Below are 27,394 nucleotides of genomic sequence, written 5' to 3' on the forward strand. Positions count from 1 at the left end.
AACCGCTGTCATTGCGAGGCAGGTGTGTGTGTCATCAGGAGCTCGTACACGTCCCCAGACCATGTTGGACTAATTCTGTTGTTTTTTAATTTGTGTTAATTAATACAGCCATCATGTTGTGGACAGCGAACAGAATCATTAGGAAATTCTCTACCAGCTCTGTAAGTAACATTGTTTATGTTGCATCCGCGATCCCCTGTGTCTCCCCCCGCCCTCCCGTTGTCGCTATGGAGAATCCTAATTGTTTGCCAGCTGATTCACACGATGTTGTCATTGTTGTTCTAATGCATTAATATATATCAGGTTAAAATCGAGTCATCTTCATATGTTACAATGAATGAATGACTCGGTCTCAGATCTGTAAATGCCTGGGTGTGCACAGTGCACATTCACAGTAGCCTACAATCTAATCAAAATATGATGCATGCTTGACAGTTCTCTATTTTGATATCTGATATGCAGCATTAGTAAAGATATTACAATAAAGGCGAATTCATATTATGTACTATGTATTTCTATTCTAACAACCATACAAAGAAAGACATGTCTTTGCCAGTTGCCACGTTATGCACGTTGTCTCCATCGCTGCACGAATTACTTCCATTGTACAGTTCGTGGGGAGTTGCATCAGCTGAACGAGAGAGACCACAGACAGCTGAACAGAGCGGCTTAGCAACACACTATCCAGAAATCCACAGACACGCAACGAACTGCCTATAATTCGACTGACATGGAAGTTACTTTCAGGATATTAGCAAGGAAAATGGACTGATACGATATGGTTGTGTAAACAACACCGGCCCATATCAAACTGCAACTGTAGGTGGTTACAATGTAACGGCAGAAATGTATCTCTTATCATTGCCGTTTTAGCTGGCTGATAGGTAGTCACTCAGTGCTGGAAAATGTTCGTCTACCATGCCTGTCTGGGTGTAAGCGTTCACAGGAGCTGTTTACATTAGGCTATAACAATTGAATAACACATTGTCATAACATGTATTATGTGGTTATTACATTGTCTTAACATGTATTACGTTATTACACATGAACAGCTATAGTGTTTACTTTATTCCTAGTCTATTTCGGCATAGGAAACTTGAAACCTTCCATTTTCACATGAACTTCCAGACAGACACACTGATTGGAGTAGCCTATTTGAACATACTTGAGCATTCATTCTAGTTGGAGGAGGGGGGTTGTGCTCTCTGTAGCCAATAGCATTTCAGACCACTCTCTCTCCCAGAGGACCAAGATTTATTGCCCATTGGGCCAGTCTGGCTGCCAGAAACTCCTAAAAAAAACTTGGCAATGGAGAGGGAAGAGTATTGGAGAGGGACAGAGTATAAATGCTTTTCAACGTTACAAAATGCCTATGTATACTCTACACGAGGGATGTTTGAAGTGAAACTGAATATTGGTCATGGACATGAGTATGGTCCAATTGAAAGTTGGAGTTTGTCGCCATCAGTAGTCGGTCATATTGGTTCAAAGCCTGAGGGATATGGGGAAAATATGTGTTTTGATCTTAAAGCCCACCAGTACAGTATAGGCTATTCTCATGTGTCAGAAAGAGTTTTTACCACTCTAACTCACATGCTTTTTCTTCTCTCCTGTCTCCTCCAGAATTATTACCAAAATAAGCTGAGACTGGCTCTGATTGGCCAGAGCCTGTTTGGACAGGAAGTGTACACCAACCTACGGAAGCAGGGCCATAGGGTGGTGGGTGTGTTCACTGTGCCAGATAGGGATGGCAAGGCAGACCCTCTGGGTAAGTATTGACACACTGGTGATGACTGGAGGGGGAGTCTCTCTTTCTCTCTTCTCCATTATTTCCTTCTCTTCCTCATGCCCTCTTTTTTGGAGGGGAACACAAGTTATCATGACTCAGTGAATGAATATTGCAGCAAAGCTTTTATGGAAGTGGTATGCTTGCATCCTCACCAGAGCATGGCCACCTCTTTACATTGTTACCATCTGCATGGCCTCAGTCATGATCCAGTCCGTCCTCTCCTAGACTCCCACGGTCTAACTGAGTTAGTGGAGTTTGTGTAAATGATTACTCCCAGTCACTTTTCTAAATGAGATGTAATGGCTTCAGTGGTTACCCTAATAATCTGAGGCGGAAGCCCCTTTAGCCCTGGGTCTCTCTGGGTCAGGAGAGGACTGACTGTCCCTGTCAGTGAGGGAGGTAGATCCGCGTTGACTCTAAGGCTCCTGTACAAAGACAGGCCTTTATGCCTAGCGTTAGGACTGCGGGCCCATTGCTTTAGTAGGGAGAGGCCCTGGTTTGATATGATGCAAATTATTTTACCCAGCATGCATCAGCTGGGACGGCAAGGGTCCCTGTTCTGTGCTTCTCCCCCTTTCTCTTTCTATCTCTGCTTTGCTCTATCCTCTCTCTCTCTATAGAGAGGCTAACTGACTAGATATACAATATACAAATACAATATCCGTAGTTTAACGTCACTGCGTCCTTGCTAGGCAAACAAACAACCACACACAGGGGAGATACACACCCCTGACCAAACCCTGTTAGGCTAAATCAGGGTAATTGGGACTAACTTCAGTTCAGCCTGACTCTGCAGCAGAAGAGGCTTGTGGGAGAAACTATAGGAGGACAGGCTCATTGTAATGGCTGGAATGGAACGGTATCAAACACAGCAAACATATTGAAACCACATGTTTAACTCTTCCATTTATTCCATTCTAACTATTACAATGAGCCCGTCCTCCTATAGCTCATCCTACCAGCCTCCTCTGCTCTGCAGTGAGGTTATACAGCGACCCACTGTGTTCTTGGCACAGGATTGAGAGATTTTTGCCGTTTGGCTAGGGAAACAGACCTCTGTGTTATTACGATTTTTTTGGCATCCCTGTAAAAATGTAAAGGAAACCTTGTTACACAATATGGTCAAACATTTAAGTAAAACATTGTTTCACATTTGATTTGCCTGTTATTAGCCTGAGGCAAAGTATTTACCGAGCAGATGGTTTGATTGTGGGTGTTTTTTGCCTACTGTGTAAATGTTTACATGACAATGTAATGATGATGTAATGTCACATGAAAAGTTGCATGCACAGTTCGTCATCAGAAACCTCTTTGTTTACCTAGCAGTGGATATGATCCCATGCAACTTCAGCTTGTACAAGTTAACAAGCAAGCTAGCAAGTCAAGGCAAAATATGAACAATAGAGTTAGATAAAGCCAGAAGAATAATATACTTGTTGAAAATTGCTATAGCAACCAGTCCTGTGTGTTTTCATGGTCATCACTCACTCGCTTTTAAGTTTGTCAAGGTCCCGACATCAGCTTTAGCTATCCTGCTACAGAGCTTTTTGATGTCAGGATGCCCGCGCATCACTCGAGCGTAGCGTTGAATGGTAAACCGAAAATGGCACTATTAGCCTAACCGTCTGTGAGTCAAACAGCCTCTAACACTTCACTTATTGCCATGGCATAAAGCATGGCCTTATAAAGCATTACTACGAGGCTACTACCATGCTTAGCACCCAGATTAGCATAGCTGGCTGGATGAGGCCAACAGCTCCATGTGGCCTTTACCACACACACACCGGTGCACGCACTCACTCTGAGACGGACCGTGTGCCCCTAGGCCAGCCCCATGTCCTGTCCCACCCCTCCCATCGGCGTGTGTGTGTAATTTAATTTGTGTGGAGCAGGTGGGGCCAAAGTGTGGGTTTCATGTAACCATAGCCCTAGTAGGGTAGTAGAGCAGGCTGTGCCCTGGAACTGGTTGGAACTGGGGAAGACCGGAACCCCCACGCACACCAGAGTTGGTGTCAATTCGGAATTTAATTCAATTTAAACAGTGAATTGAATTTGAATTGGCCACAGGAAGCAGAATTTGATTTGAATTTCATTCAAAGCAACTCAACTGAGACATGAAACATGAAAGTCTAATTCATATGAGAAGTCTTTTATCAACAGGATATGCTACTTATTAATGCAAAGAATTCACATACCATTTCAAATATTAGTTTGATTACAACATTTTTTTCTAATATTTAAAAACACTAAGGGAATTATGAATTATTATAGACAACCCACAACATGATCTTAGAATTTGTCCAGACCACTAATTATTTGAAATAGTTGAGAATGAGTTTAAAAATGAAATGTTTCAACCTTATGGCACTAGTAACCAACCATTTATGATATCAAAATAAAAATTACTATGGTAATGTATAGAATAAATAATCCATTTGATTTTCATTTAATTAAATTCTACTTCCTTTCATTCAAATTCTGCTTCATGTTGGGTGTGGCCAATTCAAATTCAAGAATTTAATTGAAATGAAAGAGCAATTCGCAACTCAATTCAGAATGAACCCTGACGCACACCCAGCTCACACAGATAACAGTCACACAGATAAACTGAGATACACAGTCACATACTGTGTACTGTACAAAAGTGTTCTGTCTACCCCCCCCCCCCCCCCCCCCCCCCACCCCACCTTTATCTCCCCCCAGCGGTAGTGGCGGAGAAGGACGGGACGCCGGTCTTTAAGTTCCCGCGGTGGCGTGTCAAAGGGAAGCCCATCCCAGAAGTAGTGGAGGCCTACAAGGCGGTGGGGGCGGAGCTCAACGTCATGCCCTTCTGCTCCCAGTTCATCCCCATGAACGTGATCGACCACCCGGCCCACGGTTCCATCATCTACCACCCCTCCATCCTGCCCCTGCACCGCGGGGCCTCCGCCATCAACTGGTGAGGGAGGGAGGGGAGAGAGAAAGGGTTTTAAGATAGTGTGAGGATTAAGGTTTATATCAACTGGTGAGGGAGGGAGGGGAGAGAGAAAGGGTTTTAAGATAGTGTGAGGATTAAGGTTTATAGGCGTGTGGGGTAGGGTGTGTGTGGTGAATGGAGATGGTCAAGTGCAGAGGCACATGTGGTCATTTCAGCTGTTGTCAATACGTAGCCATGACCAGTGTAAAGTCTTTAGTGTGTGCCTTGCCCATATAGTTAAACACCTGCTGGAGAGCTGAGCAGGAGTGAGAGGTGCTATCTAACTGGTCTGATTTGGGGATGAACTTTTTGTAATGTGTTTGGCTGAGTACAGTTTGCCTTATCTTTTTCCTACCCTTATCTATTCTCGGTTCCTGTTATCTGTGTTCGGGGCGTGTGTGTGTGTGTCTATGGCCGTCTCTGTGTGTGAACAGCTATGTGGATTTAGCCTATATTTGACACTGATCTGTGTCTGACTTGGCTCTTTAACCTACATGTGAGTGGGCTCTATGGAAAAGTCTGGCTTTCTCTCGCTCTGTACTACAGGTGTAGAATCTTAATTTGATCACTCTTTTGTTGCTGAGAATTTTCCTCCAGGAAATGCAGATGAGCTTCGTGATTGACATAAATTCACTGAAAACCGTGACCGTGTGTGTGTGAAAACACACAGATGGTTATATTAACATTATTGCACTTTTCATGTAGCCTACTCTTTTCCAGCTAATAGCTTTGTCACGTTTTAGTTCCTGGTTTTATGCATGACCTGATTCCATGAGTGGCCTGCTCCATATGGTTCCATGTATGACCCTGTTTCTGGGTACATCCCTGTTTCTATGAATGACCGTGGTTCTATGCTTGATGTTGGTTCTGTGTCTGACCTGGTCCTGTGTCCTCAGGACTCTGATCCAGGGGGATAAGAAGGCTGGGTTCTCCATCTTCTGGGCTGATGACGGTCTGGACACCGGTCCCATCCTGCTCCAGAGAGAGTGTCCTGTGGAACCCAACGACACGGTGGACTCCCTCTACAATCGCTTCCTCTTTCCAGAGGGCATCAAGGCCATGGTAACCATAGCAACGCACCACCATCTCCATCTGTCCATCCTCCGATCACAATCAGGATAAAACATATCACAGTCCCACAGCTGTAACACGCAACACACTGACATTGCTTGGGGGCTGGTGTATTCCTGTGGTGCAGGTGGAGTCAGTGCAGCTGATCGCTGATGGGAAGGCCCCACGCGTCCCCCAGACAGAGGAGGGGGCCAGCTACGAGGGTATCCAGAAGAAGTCCAACTCCAAGGTGAGATACTGAATGTGGGTGTGTGAAACAGGGTCACCTGGTTAAGGCTGTTTGTAGGGAATGAAGGAAACTAAGTCAAATATCATGTTAGGAAATAAACATTCAAATAATATCCTGTCACTTTTCTGCTCAAATTACTATGGCAGTTTGATGTTGCTCAATTTGTAGCCATTTAATTCCACAATACGTCCATTCATTACTCAGTTTGGAAAAGTCCTGTTTAGCGAGAGGGTGATGTACTAGGGCCAGTAATGGGATGAGGGGTTGTAGAAGGAGGGGTTGTAGAAGGAGGGGGGAGGGGTTTGAGGGGTTTGAGGGGGTGGGGAGTGTTAACTTACTAGAGCCTATAGCACTGGCCAACATTCTTAAGGCGAGGAGGGAGTGAGGGGTTATTTTTAAGGTCCCTCTTCTAAGTGTTGCATAATAGGCAGCCAACTGTTTGGCCTCCCCCTGGTTCCTAGAAACCAAGGAAAGAAGTGTCTGAAAAGGAAGATTTTCTTCCTCACCCATCTTCTGTCCGTCCTCAAGGTCAACCTAGCCCAGCCGGCAGAGGCTATCCACAACTGGATCCGTGGCCACGACAAAGTCCCCGGAGCGTGGGCGGTCATTGATGGTCAGGTGCGTTCCCAAAAACACACACTTGCACACACACTTACATTTACAGTGTATGTATGAACTGTACGTAGTGTCTAATGTTCTGTTTCTTTATTACTGTGTGTGTGTGTGTGTGTCTGTCTGTCTCATTGGCAGTATGTCAATCGAACCCATGTCCTCTCTCTCTTTAGACTGTGACTCTGTACGGGTCGTCCATGCTGGGGGAGTCGGTGCCAGCCGGTCAGTCCCTGGAGATAGAGGGAGCGTCCCAGCCTGGTGTCGTCACCAAGAACGGCCTGGTTCTGTACGGGTCAGATAGCAAAGCGGTGAGTCACAGAAAATGAGATCAATGGGAAATGAATAGGGAAATGTACAGGCAAGTGTCTAGTGGCAACCCTGTTAACTGTATTACCTGTGCTGTAACAGAGCACTATATCTATAAACCTCCGATGGCTTCTAATGTTTATTTTGTGAATGATTTTTCCAGTTTAGTCATTAAGACATAGCTCAGGCCTAACTATGTGTTGCCTCTCCTCCTTCTCCCTCTCCTCACCCTCTTCCTCCTCTGGTTCCTCCACAGCTGATGGTGAAGAACCTGCAGTTTGAGGATGGGAAGATGATCTCTGCTGCTAAGTACTTCTCTTCAGGAGACACCGCCAGCGTGGAGCTGACTGACGACGAGAAGAAGATGGCAGAGGAGATACGAGTACGTTTCTCATTGTATCGCTGAAGGCTTCCACGTAGCCATGTGTGACAGTTTGACACTACTACAACAGAATCTGTTACATAGTATACCACCATGTTGCGAATGCATGATTCAGATAGAAGCTGTTCAATTAGCGCCACTGATTCAGTGTGTTGTCACTCCAGGACATCTGGAAAGGCATTCTGAGCAACGTTGCTGCCATCGAGGAAACCACAGATTTCTTCAAGTCAGGAGCTGCTTCTATGGACGTGGTCAGGTGAGTGTATGCTTTCACTGGCATTGACCTGGTTTAACCCTTCATTTCCCTCACTTGACCTAGAGTTTTTTTGTTATATATTTTATTAGCAGTGATCGGCTTTTAATCATCATGGTGACTTTTGTGACTCTCTAGTTGGCCCCATTGTACCTGAGTGACATATTCTCCTATGGCCTGACATAACTTCACTATGACCCCGCTATAACCCCATCTTCTCCCCAGGCTAGTGGAGGAGATCAAGCAGAAGTGTGTAGGGTTGCAGCTGCAGAATGAGGACGTGTACATGGCCACCACCTTCCAGGACTTCATCCAGATGTTTGTGAGAAGGCTGAGGGGAGAGGACCAGGAGGAGGAGATGGTCATCGACTATGTGAGTCAGACAAACAACTGTCATACAGTAGCCTGGTCCCAGATCAGTTTGTGCTGTCTTGCCAACTCCTATGGTCAGTTGTGCAACTTAGGAGTTGGCAAGACACCACAATTAATGACCAAATTTGGCAAATCTGACCATAATTCTATCCACCTGACGAGCTAAATGCCTTTTATGCTCGTTTCGAGGCAAGCAACACTGAAGCATGCACGAGAGCACCCGCTGTTCTGGATGACTGTGTGATAACGCTCTCGGTAGCCAATGTGAACAAAACCTTTAAACAGGTCAACATTCATAAAGCTGCTGGGCCAGATGCATTACCAGGACGTGTATTCAAAGCATGCGTGGACCAACTGGCAAGTGTCTTCACTGACATTTTCAACCTCTCCCTGACCGGGTCTGTAATACCTACATGTTTCAAGCAGACCACCATAGTCCCTGTGCCCAAGGAAGCAAAGGTAACCTGACTAAATGATTACCGCCCCGTGGCACTCACGTCGGTAGCCATGAAGTGCTTTGAAAGGCTGGTCATGGCTCACATCAACAGCATCCTCCCGGACACCCTAGACCCACTCCAATTCGCATACTGCCCCAACAGATCCACAGATGACGCAATCTCAATCACACTCCACACTTCCCTTTCTCACTTGGACAAAAGGAACACCTATGTGAGAATGCTGTTCATTGACTACAGCTCAGCGTTCAACACCATAGTGCCCACAAAGCTCATCACTAAGCTAAGAACTCTGGGTCTAAACACCTCCCTCTGCAACTGGATCCTGGTGGTAAGGGTAGGCAACAACAGATCTTCCACACTGATCCTTAACACTGGGGCCCCTCAGGTGTGTACTTAGTCCCCTCCTGTATTCCTTGTTCACCCACGACTGCGTGGCCAAACACGACTCCAACACCATCATTAAGTTTGCTGACGACAAAACAGTGGTAGGCCTGATCACAGACAATGATGAGACGGCCTATAGGGAGAAGGTCAGAGAACTGGCAGTGTGGTGCCAGGACAACAACCTCTCCCTCAATGTGAGCAAGACAAAGGAGCTGATCGTGGACTACAGGAAAAGGCGGACAGAACAGGCCCCCATTAACATCGATGGCGCTGTAGTGGAGCGGGTTGACAGTTTCTAGTTCCTTGGTGTTCACATTACCAATGATCTATCATGGTCCAAACATACCAAGACAGTTGTGAAGAGCGCACGACAATACCTGTTCCCCCTCAGGAGACTAAAAAGATTTGGCATGAGTCCCCAGATCCTCAAAGTTTTACAGCTGCACCATCGAGAGCATCCTGACCGGTTTGCATCACCGCCTGGTATGGCAACTGCTCGGCATCTGACCGTAAGGAGCAACAGAGGGTAGTGCGAACGGCCCAGTACATCACTGTGGCCAAGCTCCCTGCCATCCAGGACCTATACAATAGGCGGTGTCAGAGGAAAGCCCATAAAATTGTCAGAGACTCCAGTCACCCAAGTTATAGACTGTTCTCTCCGCTACCACGTGGCAAGCGGTACCGGAGCGCCAAGTCTAGGACCAAAAGGCTCCTCAACAGCTTCTACCCCCAAGCCATAAGACTGCTGAACAAGACTGCTGAACAGTTTCTACCCCCCCCCCCCCTCTCTTTTTTACACTGCTGCTACTCGCTGTTTATTATCTATGCATCGTCACTTCACCCCCACCTACATGTACAAATTACCTCAGCTAACCTGTACCCCTGCACACTGACTCGGTACCGGTGCCCCCTGTATATAGCCTCGTTATTGTTATTCTTATTGTGTTACTTGGTAAATCTTTTTCTTCTTTTCTTGAACTGTACTGTTGGTTAAGGGCTTGTAAGTCAGCATTTCACGGTAAAGTCTACACTTGTTGTATTTGGCGCATGTGACAAATAAAGTTAGATTTGAGATGGTGTTACTATTGATGATGATAAACATACTGTTTCCCACTCACTTTCCACTTGTATTTTCAAGCGTTTGTATGACACATATACACGTGTTTATAAGACACAGCTGGATCTGTAATTTGTCTTTGACGTGTAATGTTATGCCACTGTCATGGTTTGGTTCCCAGGCAACTAAAGACGTCAACAACATGACGGTGAAGATGCCTTGGCAGTGTTTCATCAATGGCAAGTTTGAGGACGCAGAGAACGGCAAGACCACCGATACCATCAACCCTGCCGATGGCTCTGTGAGTTGTAATGCTAAACAGATACGCCTGAACACACACACACATCCTACTATTACTCATCTATCATACTTAGATATACACTCTCACATACACACTGATATACATACTCGTGGACATTATTGTATTGATAGGTCATAAAATGTTAACCCTTTTCCGTAGGTGATCTGTAAGGTAGCCTACGCGTCAGTGGGAGATGTGGACCGGGCGGTAGCAGCAGCCAAAGAGGCCTTTGAGGTTGGCCCCTGGGGCAGGATGAACCCTAGAGATCGTGGCACCCTGCTGTACAAGTGAGCACCAAGCCTACAGCACCTCCTAGAGGCCTGGTGGAGATCTACCTCGACTCATTATGGAGTATAGTTACTATCAGGGAACTTGTTTAAATAGTGCAGATTTATATCCATTTATACAATAATAATATATTTTGAGGACAAAGACTGCCAGTGGACCCTACCTCCATCTCTCTTGTTGACCTCCACCTCCCTACCAGGCTGGCTGACCTTATGGAGGAGCACCAGGAGGAGTTGGCCACCATAGAGTCCATAGACTCTGGAGCTGTCTACACCCTGGCCCTGAAGACCCACGTAGGCATGTCCATCCAGACCTTCCGCTACTTCGCCGGCTGGTGCGACAAGATCCAGGTACAGTTTCACCTGCATGGACCAGATATGTGAAATATGAAGATGTTTGGAGGGTTTTGTATGATGAAACTGGCTCCACTTCTTTTTCATTCACATGTCCCTGTTTGCCAAATCCTGACCTAGTTGTCTCAATCTTTTTCAGTAATCTAGTAGTCTAAGGATATCTTCTATTATATCCTGTCTGCTACAGGGCAAGACGATACCCATCAACCAGGCCAGGCCCAATCGCAATCTGACCTTCACCAAGAAGGAACCTCTGGGGTAAGGGGTCAGAGTTCACATGTGATACACCTCTACTAGGAAATATCAATATGCATTTCGATATGAACATGATTCATGAGTAGTGGTTTTAGTTTGAGTATTGGTTGTAGTAACCACTGCTTTTGGCTGACCTGTGGCACCTGCTCACGGTGAGTGTTGTGTTTCCTGGGTGCCAGTGTGTGCGCCATCGTCATTCCCTGGAACTACCCACTCATGATGCTGGCATGGAAGAGTGCCGCTTGCCTCGCAGCTGGAAACACACTGGTCCTGAAACCTGCACAGGTGAGAAAACATACACCTGCATACGTTACAACAGATTCAGTCGTAGATGTTATACCAGCAGGTGAACAACTTATGTAACACGGCAGTCACACACGACTCTACCTGTCACACACAACTCTACCTAACGTAACCTTTCTCTGCAGGCCGACGTGTTAAAATAGCCTCTCTAGCACTGCACATTGCTGAACCACATATGTGAATATCAGATGTCATTTGATTCACTTGGAAGAGTTTCCCCGTGTCCACATCAAGGAACGTGTTTCACTCGCTCTCTGCTCTCGTCCAAAAGGTTACTCCTCTGTCAGCCCTGAAGTTTGCTGAGCTGACTGTGAAGGCTGGCATTCCCAAGGGAGTCATCAACATCGTTCCTGGCTCAGGTAACAGGACACAAGGGAGCAAGAGCTTGTAGGAAGGGAGAGGTCCTCCAGGAGATCTTATTAGATAATGTTTTTGATTCTAAACTTTATTTTTCTGTTTCTCTCACTCCATCTCCCCATCTACCACCCTCTCTCCCTCATCTCTACTACCCTTTCTCCCCCTGCCACCCTCTCACCCCTTTCTCTCTCTCTCTCTCTCTCTACCTCCCTATCCCCCATCTCTAATAGGTGGGATGGTGGGACAGCGCTTGTCTGACCACCCTGACATCCGTAAACTGGGCTTCACAGGCTCCACCCCTATCGGCAAACAGATCATGAAAAGGTACAGTAGGGGGCTGGGACCCCAGTTATTCCTGATATGCTGATATTGGGCTACTTCCTGCTCAGGCTCACGTGTCATTTCCTGTTGCAGCTGTGCGCTGAGTAACCTGAAGAAGGTTTCTCTGGAGCTAGGAGGGAAGTCTCCACTCATCATCTTCAGCGACTGTGACATGGACAAGGCTGTGCGCATGGTGAGAGAGGGAGGGAAAGAAAAGAGAGAGTAACTAAAACAGAAGGAAAAGAGAACCTGCTCTTATTTTCGTCATATTCCCTTCCCCTCCATCTCCCTTTCTGCAGGGTATGAGTTCTGTGTTCTTCAACAAAGGAGAGAACTGCATCGCTGCTGGACGCCTGTTCGTGGAGGAGTCCATACACGACGAGTACATCAGGAGAGTGGTGAGTATCCTGAACCCTCCCACAAGAGTCCAAAACGCACAATACACTTCTCCTCTTCCCTCCCTTCCTCCGTTTCCTCCAACCCACAACAACTGAGTCTCCGTGTAGCGTAGCTCAAGGGTCTCAAGATCCTTTTCCTCATCATAGCCTTTGCATTCCTCTTCCTCCGTCTCCCCTCCTCTTCACCCCATCAGTTGGAGGAGATAAAGAAGATGAAAGTGGGTGATCCTCTGGACCGCTCCACGGACCACGGGCCCCAGAACCACAAGGCCCACATGGAAAAGCTGGTGGAGTACTGTGAGGTGGGCATGAAGGAGGGCGCCACGCTGGTGTACGGGGGCAAACAGGTGGACAGGCCAGGTAAACACTTTTGAAGCAGTGTCTTTTCAATACTATAGGCCCCTCTTAGTATCACAGTATGCACTCCTACCAAAGTAGCTACAGTAGAATAACCTGTGTTTAAAATCAAATCAAGTTGTTTTAGTCACATACACATACAGTATTTAGCTGATGTTATTGCAGGTGTAGCGAATTGCTTGTGTTCCTAGCTCCAACAGTGCAGTATTATCTTACAGTTCACAACAATACACACTAATCTAAAAGTAAAATAATGGAATTAAGGAATATAGAAATATTAGCATTGTCAGAGTGTATATATATATGATGGGATGTATAGACATTATGGACAGTATGTGGATAGAATATGTAGTATATCTGAAGAATACGTAGGATATAATAGTATATGTTCCGCAATAGTTGAATAGTTGGTAACACAAGACTGGTTAGTGAATACTGATGGTACAGTACAACACAATTGGAGGCCACTGTAATGCACCGTTTCAGCCAACCACCATCATCATCGCTAACTACACTATGACGTGGTTTCTCTCCAGGGTTCTTCATGGAGCCCACACTGTTCACAGACGTGGAGGATCACATGTTCATCGCCAAAGAGGAGTCCTTTGGCCCCATCATGGTGGTGTCCAAGTTCAAAGACGGGTACGTCTCCTCAGTCTTCTAAAGAGAGAACCTTTCCTCATCACAGACCCAAGTAATAGAGCTATGTGTGGTTCCCAACATCCCCTTTTCTCCCCTTCTGACCTGCAGTGACATAGATGGCGTGCTAAACAGAGCCAACGACACCGAGTTCGGCCTGGCGTCCGGCGTGTTCACGCGCGACATCAACAAGGCCATGTACGTGAGCGAGAGGCTGGACGCCGGGACCGTGTTCGTCAACACTTACAACAAGACCGACGTGGCATCGCCGTTCGGCGGTTTCAAACAGTCCGGCTTCGGCAAAGACCTTGGTGAGTCTGGGGTTAATCATGTCATCATTAGGCAAGGGGTTTCATGTTGGATACTGTCATATTGGAATGTGGATCATATCGTATACTGACTTTTAGTTGGTGGTCTGTGATAAACAATGGAAAATACATGGAAATCTATTTAGCTTTTTCTTGAAACATAGTTCAGAGTTCAAAGAAAATGAGCCTAGAAGCTTTGTTGTGAGCCCAACATGCTTGATTTGAGTTTGACCGATTAACTGTGCTTCGGTTCTGTCGGCAGGAGAGGATGCTCTTAACGAATACCTCAGGACCAAAGCAGTGACTGTGGAGTACTAAGGCAGCCGAATAAACTGTAACAACGACTGATCAATCAATCCACCTGATCACGACTCACCAGTCAGTCTCGATCAGGAGTCCAGCTCCGCTTTCCTAACAGCAGGTGTGTGCGAGAGAGGAGACCTTTGATGTGTAGCCTACCCTATGCCAGGACCTCGTCTCAAGGTGCCAACAGTTTTGAGCATTCTGTTCGGGAACTTGCATTACGGACACATCATGGACACAGGCGGTTTTCCCCAAAGTTACAAAAGGAAAATCGCACGTATCAAACGCAGAGGTGGATTTCAGTATTCCAGAGCCAAGGTGGATTCGTCTGGATCAACACCCCTTCACTTTGAGTTTAAGGTTTCGGTTCCTCCGCTCATCATGAAAGAACGTTTTGCTTTTCAAAAGCCGAGCGCTTCAGGCAATCTCCTCCTGCTCTGTCAGTCACACATTTTTTGCAACATTTAATTTTTAGCTCAAGCATGCAGGTTCAGATTCGTATGTCATTTCTGCTCAGCAATGTTAGGTGCCACACTTCTGCTGAAGATATCCACAACTCCCTTAGTTAAATTGTTATTTGTAAATATTTTATAACAAAAGAAAACACACTGAATAATTTGATATTTTTTTGACATTGTATTTCTGTCAGAAAAGGAGCACTGTAGGTTACAACACTAGATTATGCATTTTTAAAGCACACCAACCTACCTGCCCGTTTTGGTAAAAAGAACTGAGGGATGGGGCTGAAGAAATTTAACTACTCTCAAATGTATAGACAGAGCTATGGATGCAAGGACTGACCTTCCATGACATCAACATTATAGTTTTAACCATGTTTTGTTCACAAAAAATGAAGTAGAAAAAGCTTATATTTGGGGTTACGATGGGGTACGACAGTTGAACTAAGCTCATTAAGCATCTCTAGGGTATATTCAAGAATCAATGAGTACATATCAATTTATAAGTCCAAAAATAATGTAGAAACTGCAGATTGTTTTTAGTAAATAATATATATATTAATTTAAATAGGATATTAAATAAACTACCTTTGAAAGACTAGTGTTGATATACGAATACAACGGCTAACACTAAGAAAGTATACGTTCAAGAATATATTTTCATCGTATGTGCCATTTTCAATTAGCATTTTGAAAACTACAGGGAAATCTGGTCTCTATGGAGATGTGAGAGACTATTCTCCTCCGAACCTTGTGCAAAAACCAGCCCCGGTACATACAGTATTGTTTGTCTTACAACATATACCACCGTTCAAAAGTTTGGGGTCACTTAGAAATGTCCTTGTTTTTGAAAGAAAAGCACTTTTTTGTCCATTAAAATAACATCAAATTGATCAGAAATACAGTGTAGACATTGTTAATGTTACAAATGACTATTGTAGCTGGAAACGGCTGCTTTTTAATGGAATATCTACATAGGCGTACAGAGGTCCATTTATCAGCAACCATCATTCCTGTGTTCCAATGGCACGTTGTGTTAGCTAATCCAAGTTTATCATTTTAAAAGACTAATTGATCATTAGAAAACCCTTTTGCAATTTTGTTAACACAGCTGAAAACTGTTGTGCTGATTAAAGCAACAATAAAACTGGCCTTCTTTAGACTAGTTGAGTATCTGGAGCATCAGCATTTGTGGGTTCGATTACAGGCTCAAAATAGCCAGAAACAAAGACCTTTCTTCTGAAACTCGTCAGTCTATTCTGGTTCTGAGAAATTAAGGCTATTCCATGCGAGAAATTGCCAAGAAACTGAAGATCTTTGTACAACGCTGTGTACTACTCACTTCACAGAACAGCGCAAACTGGCTCTAACCAGAATAGAAAGAGTGGGAAGCCCCAGTGCACAATTGAGCAAGAGGGAAAGTACATTAGTGTCTAGTTTGAGAAACAGACGCCTCACAAGTCCTTAACTGACAGCTTCATTAAATTGTGCCCGCAAAACACCAGTCTCAATGTCAACAGTGAAAAGTCAACTCCGGGATGCTGGCCTTCTATGCAGAGTTCATCTGTCCAGTGTCTGTGTTCTTTTGCCCATCTTAATCTTTTCTTTTAATTGGCCAGTCTGAGATATGGCTTTTTCTTTGCAACCCTGCCTAGAAGGAAACCACAAATGCTGATGCTCCAGATACTCAACTAGTCTAAAGAAGGCCAGTTTTACTGCTTCTTTAATCAGAACAACAGTTTTCAGCTGTGCTAACATAATTGCAAAAGGGTTTTCTAATGATCAATTAGCCTTTTAAAATGATACAGATTGGAACACCGGAGTGCTGGTTGCTGATAATGGGCCTCTGTACGGCTATGAAGATATTACTTTTTTTTTTAATCAGCCGTTTCCAGCTACAATAGTCATTTACCACATTAACATGTCTACACTGTATTTCTGATCAATTATTTTAATGGACAATGTTTTGGGCTTTTCTTTCAAAAACAAGGACATTTCTGTTGTACAATGGTGAATACCCGTTTCTTATTTATCCGATGTCATGGTCTATACTTCCATTTTTCCTTTTAAACACGAGCGTTTGTGTATGCTGTGTCATAACCACACAACCACACAACAACCTTGGATTTCATACACTTATGAAATACAGTACACGGCTTCAGTACTTTTTGTTTCAGGAAACAAATGATCTGGGAAAAACTTCACAGCTCACAAACCTTGTGACCAACCGTAACAATGCTGGGACTATTCATAAAACAAAGCAGACAGATATAAAGCATTTGGTGTTGAAGATGAGAAATACAGTCAAACGGTTCTGCTTAAATAATTCAAATGTAGCCTTGATTATCTATGCTAGTGATAAATCCTATTTAAAAATGTACACAAACAATATGAAAATGTTCTATTGAAAATGGATTGACTACAGATAGGCTAAATGTCTTCTTTCTCTGCCGTCAATGAACCATCAAGCCACTATGAACGTCAACCTTACAAGTATCCTATGGTCATCAGATAAACAGGAAATTATGTAAGGCACATTCTTACTGCATGCTTAGTCCCCATCTCATTATGGCTCAAATAGCACTGAAACACTTTTTGACACATGATATTTGGCCCTTATAGTACAGACACCCTCCTATGAGGACACCAGTGTCCCCTTTATCCCTCACTGCAGCAGGTCTCCATCCACTGAACCACTGTTAATCCATTAGCCCTCCAGGACCATCTCCCCACCTTCCTACGGTAACTTCTTATTCTTTCACTCATAATGGTTATGAAAAGGGCTTGGAGAAGGAGAACTGATCCCATGTCAGTTGATTAGTATTACCAACGCATGTCAATATTCCACACTGCAACTGTCCCAGTAGTCTCTTTAGAGGCCTATAACAGCATAATCCACTTGTTTCTCCAGGACTTGGATATGAACCTTCTTTTTCTGCCTCTGGTAGTTGCCAGGCAGTTTGAGGTTCTCCTCTGTGAGCGCGCTCCTCCTCAGAATCTGAGTTGGCGTCGTTGTCCTGTGAAGACTCTTTGTCTGAGTCGCTGTCTGAACTACTGAGCTCCACCAGCGACACACCCTGATAGAGAGACAAGGGAATCAATGTCATCAACGACATAACAAAATTTATCCCATCAACATAATGGGCTCATTTGAATGGTAAGCCGAAAGTCGGACACTGATGTGTTTTACAATAGCAAGGCTCAGTGCTCCCATTTTTTCGCAAAGTTTTTCTTTATGTCAAAATAAACATCTCCAACCCACATATCACACTCACAAACTGAAAATATATGCGTACATTGTACAATCAATTCGTGAGAAAGACTCATATCACATTAAATTTGTACATATCCACTGTATACATGAATTGCAGCAAAGTTGGTTCCTGTTTCAATCACGTCCTTGGTCACATTCACGTGAGTCAAACAAAAACAGCCTAATGATTGGTTGACAATAGAGCCTCCCACAATGCAGGTGAAGGCTACAGGGTGACCTTTAATCACAGGACTTGTTGCACTCATCTGCGGTTCAACCTGTTAATTGTGGCAAAGTCATATCGCAGAGTCTCAGTTTAATTGAGCTGATGGAAACTGGAAGGACCCTTTCTCTGCTCAGTTGTTCCACAAAATGTAGCCTGAACAGCCGCTAGTGGTCGCTGTTTACCTCTCTTTTGGAGTGGGACCGAGATAACAGCGACCACTAGCGGCTGTTCAGGCTACACAATATGATAGGCCTGCTCGTGGTGTTCCGACGTCACACTTCCCCTCGCTATAAAAGACAGCCACACTAGACTCACCATCTCTATGACCTTTCCAGACTCCTCCACCCTCTCTATGTCATAGTGCCCCTCAGGTGCCTGCTCCATCTGCAACTTGAGCTTCTCATTGGCCTGGGCCATCTGGGGCAGGAAGTTCTGCAGTCTGTCCATAATTGAAACACGACACATTTACATACAACTGTAACTACACACGTAGCAATCTACTTAACATATTTAGCAAGCAATACACACATTACGATTGGCTAGAATCTACAAATAACCATGGTGTGCTGTTATTATTCTGTTTCTGTCTCGGTAATGACCTGAAACGGAATAACAGCGCACCCTGGCAGAAGACGTGGCTATTTGTAGAATCTAGCCCATCTACAAACAAACGCTAGAAATGTTTTTAACTCACCACTACTTCTTGGGACCCTCTTGGTTTGCAAAGAACTGCTAGCTTTGGGCCCCTTCGACTTGAGGAGAAGCTTGTCATGAAGACCTATGTGCAAGGACACCGAAATGTTACATCTGACCACACTGATAGTATGAACACAACAGTGGATGCTGCTGAGAGAAGGTCGGCTCATAACAATGTCCAGAATGGAGTGAATGGTATCAAACACATGTTTTTTTCAGTCGTGACATTATTATGAGCCATCCTCCCCTCAGCAGCCTCCACTGGAACACAGTGTTGTTAAGAGTTGGTGCATGTAGCTAGGACATTGATGGTAAAATTAAATGAAATAGCTATAATTGTACAATTTGTCAACTCAGTCAAATCAGTTGATAAAGCAATTCCGGAAAAAGGATCAAACCTCCTCCGTTGCCACACGCGAACAAGTCTTGTGAGCTTGTTTTCTTGTTGTTCAAATTGAATTCCATTTTCTTCGTATGATGATTTTGCTTCAGCGTGTGTGCTGCCGCTGTTTTGTGCTTGCTTCCGCAACGTGGAATCCACTTCCGGTGTCATGAACGCCGACGACGTTTCAAAATAAAAGTCCCTGAGTTTCGTAGCAGGAAGAGGATGTCACATAAACGTGTTAGGTGCAGTGAAATGTGCTGTTTTTACACAGCGTCAGCCATAGTAGTATGGTGCCCTTGGAGCAAATTTGGGTTAAGTGCCTTGCTCAAGGCACAGCCGGCAATGCTATTCGTCTATGCTATTACATAGTAACAGAAAAAATGTCTGTACTTTAGACTAATATTATAATGCAATATTTTATGTATGAAGTTATGTGGTCTGTCATCTTTTTTTTGGTGGGGGGGGTTATATGTGTTCTTGCCTGACTTTAATCATTTGTCAATAAAAAAAGTATTTAAAAAAAAATATATATATATTGTTTTGTTTAAAAAATATTTGTCCCTGTTCTAATTTCATGGTCAAGATCATGACATTGATGGTAAAATTAAATGAAATAGCTATAATTGTACAATTTGTCAACTACTTTTTAAAGTTTATTTTTGAATTTTTCTGGTGATACAATTTGATTAATTATATTAAACTCCAAATGATTGGTCACTACTGTCTGTATTTATCTATATCACGAAGACTCTTATTATAATGTGCTAAATGTAATATTATTACTGACGGAACTGACATCTTTTATTAAACCTATGACATTTGTAGAGCATCAGGAGTGTGAGTGCTGCAATTTGTGCAAAGAAAGCTTTTGGAGCTTTATGATGTTGTAAATAACATAACAGGCTTAGAAGGTTCTGGCAAACAAATTAAATGTATTTATAAAGTCCTTTTTACATCAGCACATGTCACAAAGTGCTTATGCAGAAACCCAGCCTAAAACCCCAAACGGCAAGCAATGCAGATGTAGAAGCACGGTTGCTCGGAAAAACTCCCTAGAAAGGCAGGAACCTAGGAAGAAACCTAGAGAGGAACCAGGCTCTGAGGGGTGGCCAGTCCTCTTCTGGCTGTGCCGGGTGGAGATTATAAGAGTAAATGGCCATTAAGGCCAGATTGTTCTTCAAGATGTTCAAACGTCCATAGATGATCAGCAGGGTCAAATAATAATCACAGTTGTTGTAGAGGGTGCAACAAATCAGTACCTCAGGAGTAAATGTCAGTTGGCTTTTCATAGCCGAGCATTCAGTGTTCGAGAGAGCAGTTGCAGTAGAGAGAGAGAGCGAGAGAGAGAGCGAGAGAGCGAGAGAGAGAGAGGGAGAGGGAGAGGGAGAGGGAGAGTCAAAAACAGCAGGTCCAGGACAATGTAACACGTCCGGTGAACAGGCCAGGGTTCCATAGTCGCAGGCAGAACAATTGAAACTGGAGCAGCAGCACGGCCAGGTGGACTGTGGACAGCCAGAAGTCATCAGGCCAGGTAATCCTGAGGCATGGTCCTAGGGCTCAGGTCCTCTGGGAGGGGAGGGAGAGAGAATTAAATTCACACAGGACACCAGATAAGATAAGATAATTACACCAGATATAACAGACCTACCCTAGCCCCCCAGCACATAGACTATTGCAGCATAGGTACTGGAGGCTGAGACGGGGGGGGGGGGGGTCTGGGGACACAGTGGCCCCGTTCGACAATACCCCCGGACAGGGCCAACCAGGCAGGATATAAACCCACCCAGTTTGCCAAAGCCCAGCTCCCACACCACTAGAGGGATATCAACAGACCACCAACTTACTACCCTAAGACAAGGCTCAGTATAGCCCACGAAGATCTCCTCCACGAGCCCGAGGGGGCGCAAAACCAAGGGGGCGAAAACACATTTTGTACATTAAGTAAAGTGCTCTGACATACGATCATATGATCCGAGGAATTATCACCAACCAGTGGCAACCCGTCATTCATTTTGAGCCCCACATTTTAAGCAAAAAAAACACAAATATATATATTTTTTGGGGGGGGGCTTGTCTGTTTTGCATGTTATTTTGGCATTAATACGTGTCACATATCAGTTTGCAAACAATGTAAAATATATATATATATCATTTAGTTAATAAAGCTGCATACAAACATGTTCTCTTTTTTGTTTCCTGTAGTAAGGCAGCTCCAAAATACAGGTGTTTCAGCCTAGCTCAGTGCTTTCTGTGGTGGTGCGGCAAGCCTGCAGAGAATACGGACGTTGTGCCGTGATTGGCTCACTGTTCTGTCACTCATGGGGACACTACGTCACCACCAAGTCTAAGGGTAGAGATAGAAAATTCTAGCTCCTTGGGTGCTGCCATAGAGTTACATAAGAAGTGCCCATCCAAGATGGCTCAAGGTCATTGGTCACAGATAAAATGACGTCAAATCACGTTATATGAACAGTAGCTTTGATTGGACTGATCATGTCAACATCATACTTTCAAAATCTTAGCTAGCAGTCATCATCATGAATCAAGTTGACATTCTATTGGCAAATCCTTTATAATCCTTGTCATATGAAGAGAAATAATGAAGAGAAATTATAGATAAAACTTATCGGTGCTGATCAACCATTGCACATAAACATTACACAACAAGTTGGAAATCGCAAATTCAACAATGAGTGGTTTGGAAGGAATCAGTAACAGTGGCTAACTTCAATTATTGTAAAGAAATCACTAGCCGGCTATTCAGTGGAGTGGCTGTGTGGTCCCAAATCTGGGATTAAGGTGCTCTTTTCCAAGTTTAAAATGATAAACATTTAACAAAGTGAATGAATCATGAGTTGTGCGGCGCTCAAAACAACTGTTAACTAATAACTGCGAAAACTTGACATCAGTGAGGTCAAGGCAACTGGGAAGTCGTGAATAAACAAGCAACACTGCAGGATGCATGAGCGCACCAGCTGTTCTGGACGACTGTGTGATAACGCTCTCGGTAGCCGATATGAGCAAGAGCTTTAAACAGGTCAACATTCACAAAGCCGAGGGGCCAGACGGATTACCAGGACGTGTACTCAAAGCACGCGCGGACCAACTGTCAAGTGTCTTCACTGACATTTTCAACTTCTCCCTGACCGAGTCTGTAATACCTACATGTTTCAAGCAGACCACCATAGTCCCTGTGCCCAAGGAAGCGAAGGTAACCTGACTAAATGATTACCGCCCGTAGTACTCATGTCGGTAGCCATGAAGTGCTTTGAAAGGCTAGTCATGCACACATCAACAGCATCCTCCTGGATACCCTAGACCCACACCAATTTGCATACTGCCCCAACAGATCCACAGATGACGCAATCTCAATCACACTCCACACTTCCCTTTCTCACTTGGACAAAAGGAACACCTATGTGAGAATGCTGTTCATTGACTACAGCTCAGCGTTCAACACCATAGTGCCGACGAAGCTCATCACTAAGCTAAGGACCCTGGGACTAACCCCCTCTGCAACTGGATCCTGGACTTCCTGACGGGCCGCCCCGAGGTGTTAAGGACAGGCAACAACACGTCTGTTACACTGATCCTCAACACTGGGGCCCCTCGGGGGTGTGTGCTTAGTCCACTCCTGTACTCCCTGTTCACCCAGAACTGTGTGGCCAAACACGACTCCAACACCATCATTAAGTTTGCTGACAACACAACAGTGGTAGGCCTGATCACCGACAACGATGAGACAGCCTATAGGGAGGAGGTCAGAGACCTGGCAGTGTGCTGCCAGGACAACAACCTCTCCCTCAATGTGAGCAAGACAAAGGAGCTGATCGTGGACTCCAGGAAAAGGCGGCCCGAACAGGCCCCCATTAACATCGATGGGGCTGTAGTGGAGCGGGTGGAGAGCTTCAAGTTCCTTGGTGTCCACATCACCAACGAACTATCATGGTCCAAACACACCAAGACAGACGTGAAGAGGGCACAACAACACCTAGTCCCCCTCAGGAGACTGAAAAGATTCGACATGGGTCCCCAGATCCTCAAAAAGTTCTATAGCTGCACCATCGAGAGCATCCTGACCGGTTGCATCACCGCATGGTATGGTAACTGCTCAACATCTGACCGTAAGGCTCTACAGAGGGTAGTGGGTACGGCCCAGTACATCACTGGGGCCAAGCTTCCTGCCATCCAGGACCTACATACTAGGCGGTGTCAGAGGAAAGCTATAAAAATTGTCAAAGACTCCAGTCACCCAAGTCTTAGACTGTTTTCTCTGCTACCGCACGGCAAGCTGTACCGGAGCGCCAAGTCTAGGACCAAAATGCTCCTTAACAGCTTCTACCCCCAAGTCATAAGACTGCTGAACATTTAACCAAATGGCCACCGGATTATTTACATTGATCCCCCCCATCCATTTGTTTTTTACACTGCTGCTACTTGCTGTTTATTATCTATGCATAGTCACTTCACCCCTACCTACATGGCTAAACTGTATCCCCGCACATTGACTCGGTACCGGTACCCCCTGTATATAGCCTTGTTATTGTTATTTTGTTGTGATACTTTTTATTATTTTTGACTTTAGTTTATTTGCTAAATATTTTCTTAACTCTTTCTTGAGCTGCACTGTTGGTTAAGGGCTTGTAAGTAAGCATTTCACGGTAAGGTCTACTCATGTTGTATTCAGCGCATGTGACAAATAACGTTTTTTGATTTGATTTGAAAATACGTTTTGAATGGTCATTCAACTCGGAATTTAAATCCGGTCTCTTTCTAAACCTATGACCTTAAGATCAATGACGGCATCATGATTCGAACTTGTTTTTTTCTGAGTTCCCAGTTGTTTTGAAAGCACCATAAATCTAGAGAATGCCAGACTTTGTTGTTCACCTTCCTGTTCAAGTGAGCACAGTACAACAAGTTGAGTCCAAAAATGTATTGTATGCTGCTGCATAAATGGTGTAATATGCCAATGAGATATGTATACTGTAGCTAAGAAAGTAATACTAAGTGTATGTTGTGTAGTAAGATGTTAATAGCCCATGTGCTTCACTGTCACGACTTCCGCCGAAGTCGGCTCCTCTCCTTGTTCGGGCGGCGTTCAGCGATCGACGTCACCGGCTTTCTAGCCATCGCCGCTCCATTTTTCATATATCCATTTGTCTTGTCTTGTTTTCATACACACCTGGTTTTCATTTCCCCAATCAATCTAATTGTATTTAACCCTCTGTTTCCCATCATGTTTTGTGTGTAATTGTTTTCATGTCAAGCTATGTTCTTTAGCGCTTTACTTTACTGTTCCGTTTTTTTGAGCGTGTTTGTTTTGTTGTGCTCCCGGTTTGGAACTATAATAAAGTGCGCTTTATTTATTATACTCTGCTCTCCTGCACCTGACTTCGCCTTCATACACACCTTGACAGTCACCCTAATAATTTGGTCTATTTACCCCTCTTCATTTCGCCTACTGTTCTGACTTGGTGGTGCACATGTAGCCTATAACCTGTTTTAGAGAAATGTAATCATTGAATATTGTAAGAGCTTTCATTGTCTGCGTATATGCCCCCTTTATTCATCCTACGGTTCTGACTTGGTGTACAGGGAAAACACTGTAAGAATGGCCCATGTTCTGAATTCTGTCGCTGTACATTTAAAAAGTGCTAAACAAATAGTTATATTGACTACGTCCATCCAAGCTCGCTCATTAATGTCTTCATCGAAATGGCGGATTGCCTCTTATCCATTTGTCGTCCCCTTATGCCATAGTTAGTACATCTCAATTGTCATTAGAAACCACATTTGTTTAAGCAAGTCAGCCATATCAGCTATGTTTATGTAAATGAGGCTGAAGAAACTGTTTCGCTGCCAGACAAGGCTCCACTGATAGCCAGGTGTAGCAGTGGTAAGATGTTGTGACTGCTGTTGGGACATCTTTATGTAGGCCGTTTGTGGGCACCGTTTGTCAATTCATGTATCGTTTAGTGTTGCGTTGCGTTGTGGCTTTGCTGGCATGCATCCCACGTTTTTTTGTTTGTTGCCCCACCAAGATTTACATGCTAAAATCACCACTGTCACCAACGTCAGTGGGCGGCGGGCATAGAGATCCTACTAAATTACTAGAGGGGCTATATGCTATGTCATAATCCTTCAAAATTCCAGAATGGAGTGTAAATGGCAGCCATTTTGGTCTGAGAGAAATCCAAACCAGTCTAAAAAGAACGAATGGCAGTAGAGGCATAGGTGATGCATTTCCTGCTTTTACTTATGCAGGAAAATAAAAGGCATGTAATATATCAGAAATTGTGTATAAAAAATATTGTCACCCCAAAATATTGTTGTATAATTATAAATACAGTTATGAAGCTTTTATTCACATGTTCTGTATAAATAGCCTCTAAAATATAAGTAAACAGAACACAAATGTCTAAAATGTTGTTTTCTTTGAAAGCTGTGAGTGTTATTATATGATACAATATCAGTAGGCCTACTTGTTGCATTTACAATTTGAATAAGTCCTTTCATCAACTGATTTAGCTCAGTTGGTAGAGCATGGCGCTTGCAGCATTCGATTCCCACAGGAGACAAGCATGAAAAGCAGTATTAAAATGTGTACACTCACTACTGTAAGTCGCTGTTATGGGTGTAAGATGGCACAGTGATGCCATCCGTTGGTAAATGTTAAACAGTCGCTCTGGATAATAGCATCTGCTAAATGGCTAAAATGTAAATGTAATTTCAGCCAGTGTATGGCTGTGGATTGACTGCATTGTTTAAACGGAATGCTGGCATATTGGCAGTTAATTAGCAGCTTCTCCTTCACCCAAAGCTGATGTTCTGAAAGAGCTAAAGAATCTGGATCCCTACAAATCAGCTGGGCTAGGCAATCTGGACCCTTTCTTTCTAAAATTATCCGCCGAAATTGTTGCAACCCCTATTTCTAGCCTATTAAACCTCTCTTTCGTATCGTCTGAGATCCCCAAAGATTGGAAAGCTGCCGCGGTCATCCCCCTCTTCAAAGGAGGAGACACTCTAGACCCAAACTGTTATAGACCTACTGTATATCCATCCTGCCCTGTCTTTCTAAAATCTTCGAAAGTCAAGTTAACAAACAGATCACCGACCATTTCAAATCCCACCGTACCTTTTCCCCTATGCAATCTGGTTTCCGACCTGGTCATGGGTGCACCTCAGCCACGCTCAAGGTCCTAATTATATCATATATCGGTTATATCATAACCGCCATCGATAAAAGACAGTACTGTGCAGCAGTCTTCATCGACCTGGCCAAGGCTTTCGACTCTTGTCAATCACCGCACTCTTATCGGCAGACTCAACAGCCTTGGTTTCTCAAATGACTGCCTCGCCTGGTTCACCAACTACTTCTCAGATAGAGTTCAGTGTGTCAAATCGAAGGGCCTGTTGTCCGGACCTCTGGCAGTCTCTATGGGGGTGCCACAGGGTTCAATTCTCGGGTCGACTCTTTTCTCTGTATATATCAATGATGTCACTCTTGCTGCTGGTGATTCTCTGATCCACCTCTACACAGACGACACCATTCTGTATACATCTGGCCCTTCTTAAATCTATTAATTAAATCTAGAATCGGCTTCCTATTTCGCAACAATACTCCTTCACTCATGCTGCCAAACATAGTCATACCCTCGTAAAACGGACTATCCTACCGATCCTTGACTTCGGCGATGTCATTTACAAAATAGCCTCCAACACGCTACTCAACAAATTGGATGTAGTCTATCACAGTGGCATCCGTTTTGTCACTAAAGCCTCATATACTACCGTATATGGCTGGCCATCACTACATATTCGTCGCCAAACCCACTGGCTCCAGGTCATCTATAAGTCTATGCTAGGTAATGCCCCGCCTTATCTCAGCTCACTGGTCACCATAGCAACGCCCACCCATAGCATGCCCCACCCTTTTGCACCCGAGTATCTCTACTTGCACATCATCATCTGCACATCCATCACTCCAGTGTTAATGCTAAATTGTAATTATTTCGCCTCTATGGCCAATTTATTGCCTACCTCCCTACTCTTCTACATATGCACACACTGTACATAGATTTTTTTATATTGTGTTATTGACTGTACGTTTGATTATGTGTAACTCTGTGTTGTTTGTTTTTGTCGCACTGCTTTGCTTTATCTTGGCCAGGTCGCAGTTGTAAATGAGAATTTGTTCTCAACTGGCCTACCTGGTTAAACTAACGTGAAAAAATAAAATTAAAATAAATATGGAATCATGCCTCTAAAACTTTCTGGCATTCCTCTAACAAACATACAGTGCAGATAAGGTTCAAATTCAT

The 27,394-nt window shown here is 44.2% G+C and overlaps 2 protein-coding genes across 2 annotated transcripts; one reads left to right on the forward strand and one right to left on the reverse strand.

Moving 5' to 3' along the window:
- Positions 1–21: 21 nt before the first annotated feature.
- LOC139534088 (mitochondrial 10-formyltetrahydrofolate dehydrogenase-like) lies at positions 22–15,109 on the forward strand. The gene is made up of 23 exons (XM_071332824.1): positions 22–161; positions 1,624–1,768; positions 4,493–4,727; positions 5,642–5,807; positions 5,944–6,045; positions 6,574–6,663; positions 6,831–6,965; positions 7,220–7,345; positions 7,510–7,601; positions 7,824–7,971; positions 10,051–10,170; positions 10,330–10,457; positions 10,658–10,808; positions 10,999–11,069; positions 11,246–11,351; positions 11,641–11,728; positions 11,957–12,050; positions 12,141–12,240; positions 12,347–12,445; positions 12,640–12,805; positions 13,339–13,444; positions 13,553–13,752; positions 14,012–15,109. Exons 1-23 carry the CDS (start codon positions 114–116, stop codon positions 14,065–14,067), a joined length of 2,772 nt encoding a protein of 923 aa, XP_071188925.1. The 5' UTR covers positions 22–113; the 3' UTR covers positions 14,068–15,109.
- Positions 15,110–16,445: 1,336 nt separating this feature from the next.
- nopchap1 (NOP protein chaperone 1) lies at positions 16,446–18,456 on the reverse strand. The gene is given in 3 exon segments (XM_071332828.1): positions 16,446–17,490; positions 17,492–17,587; positions 18,305–18,456. Coding segments are annotated over 3 exon segments (354 nt in total). The 5' UTR covers positions 18,455–18,456; the 3' UTR covers positions 16,446–17,382.
- Positions 18,457–27,394: the final 8,938 nt, after the last annotated feature.

This window comes from Salvelinus alpinus, chromosome 11 (assembly GCF_045679555.1).
Source record: "Salvelinus alpinus chromosome 11, SLU_Salpinus.1, whole genome shotgun sequence".
Classification (NCBI taxonomy): domain Eukaryota; kingdom Metazoa; phylum Chordata; class Actinopteri; order Salmoniformes; family Salmonidae; genus Salvelinus; species Salvelinus alpinus.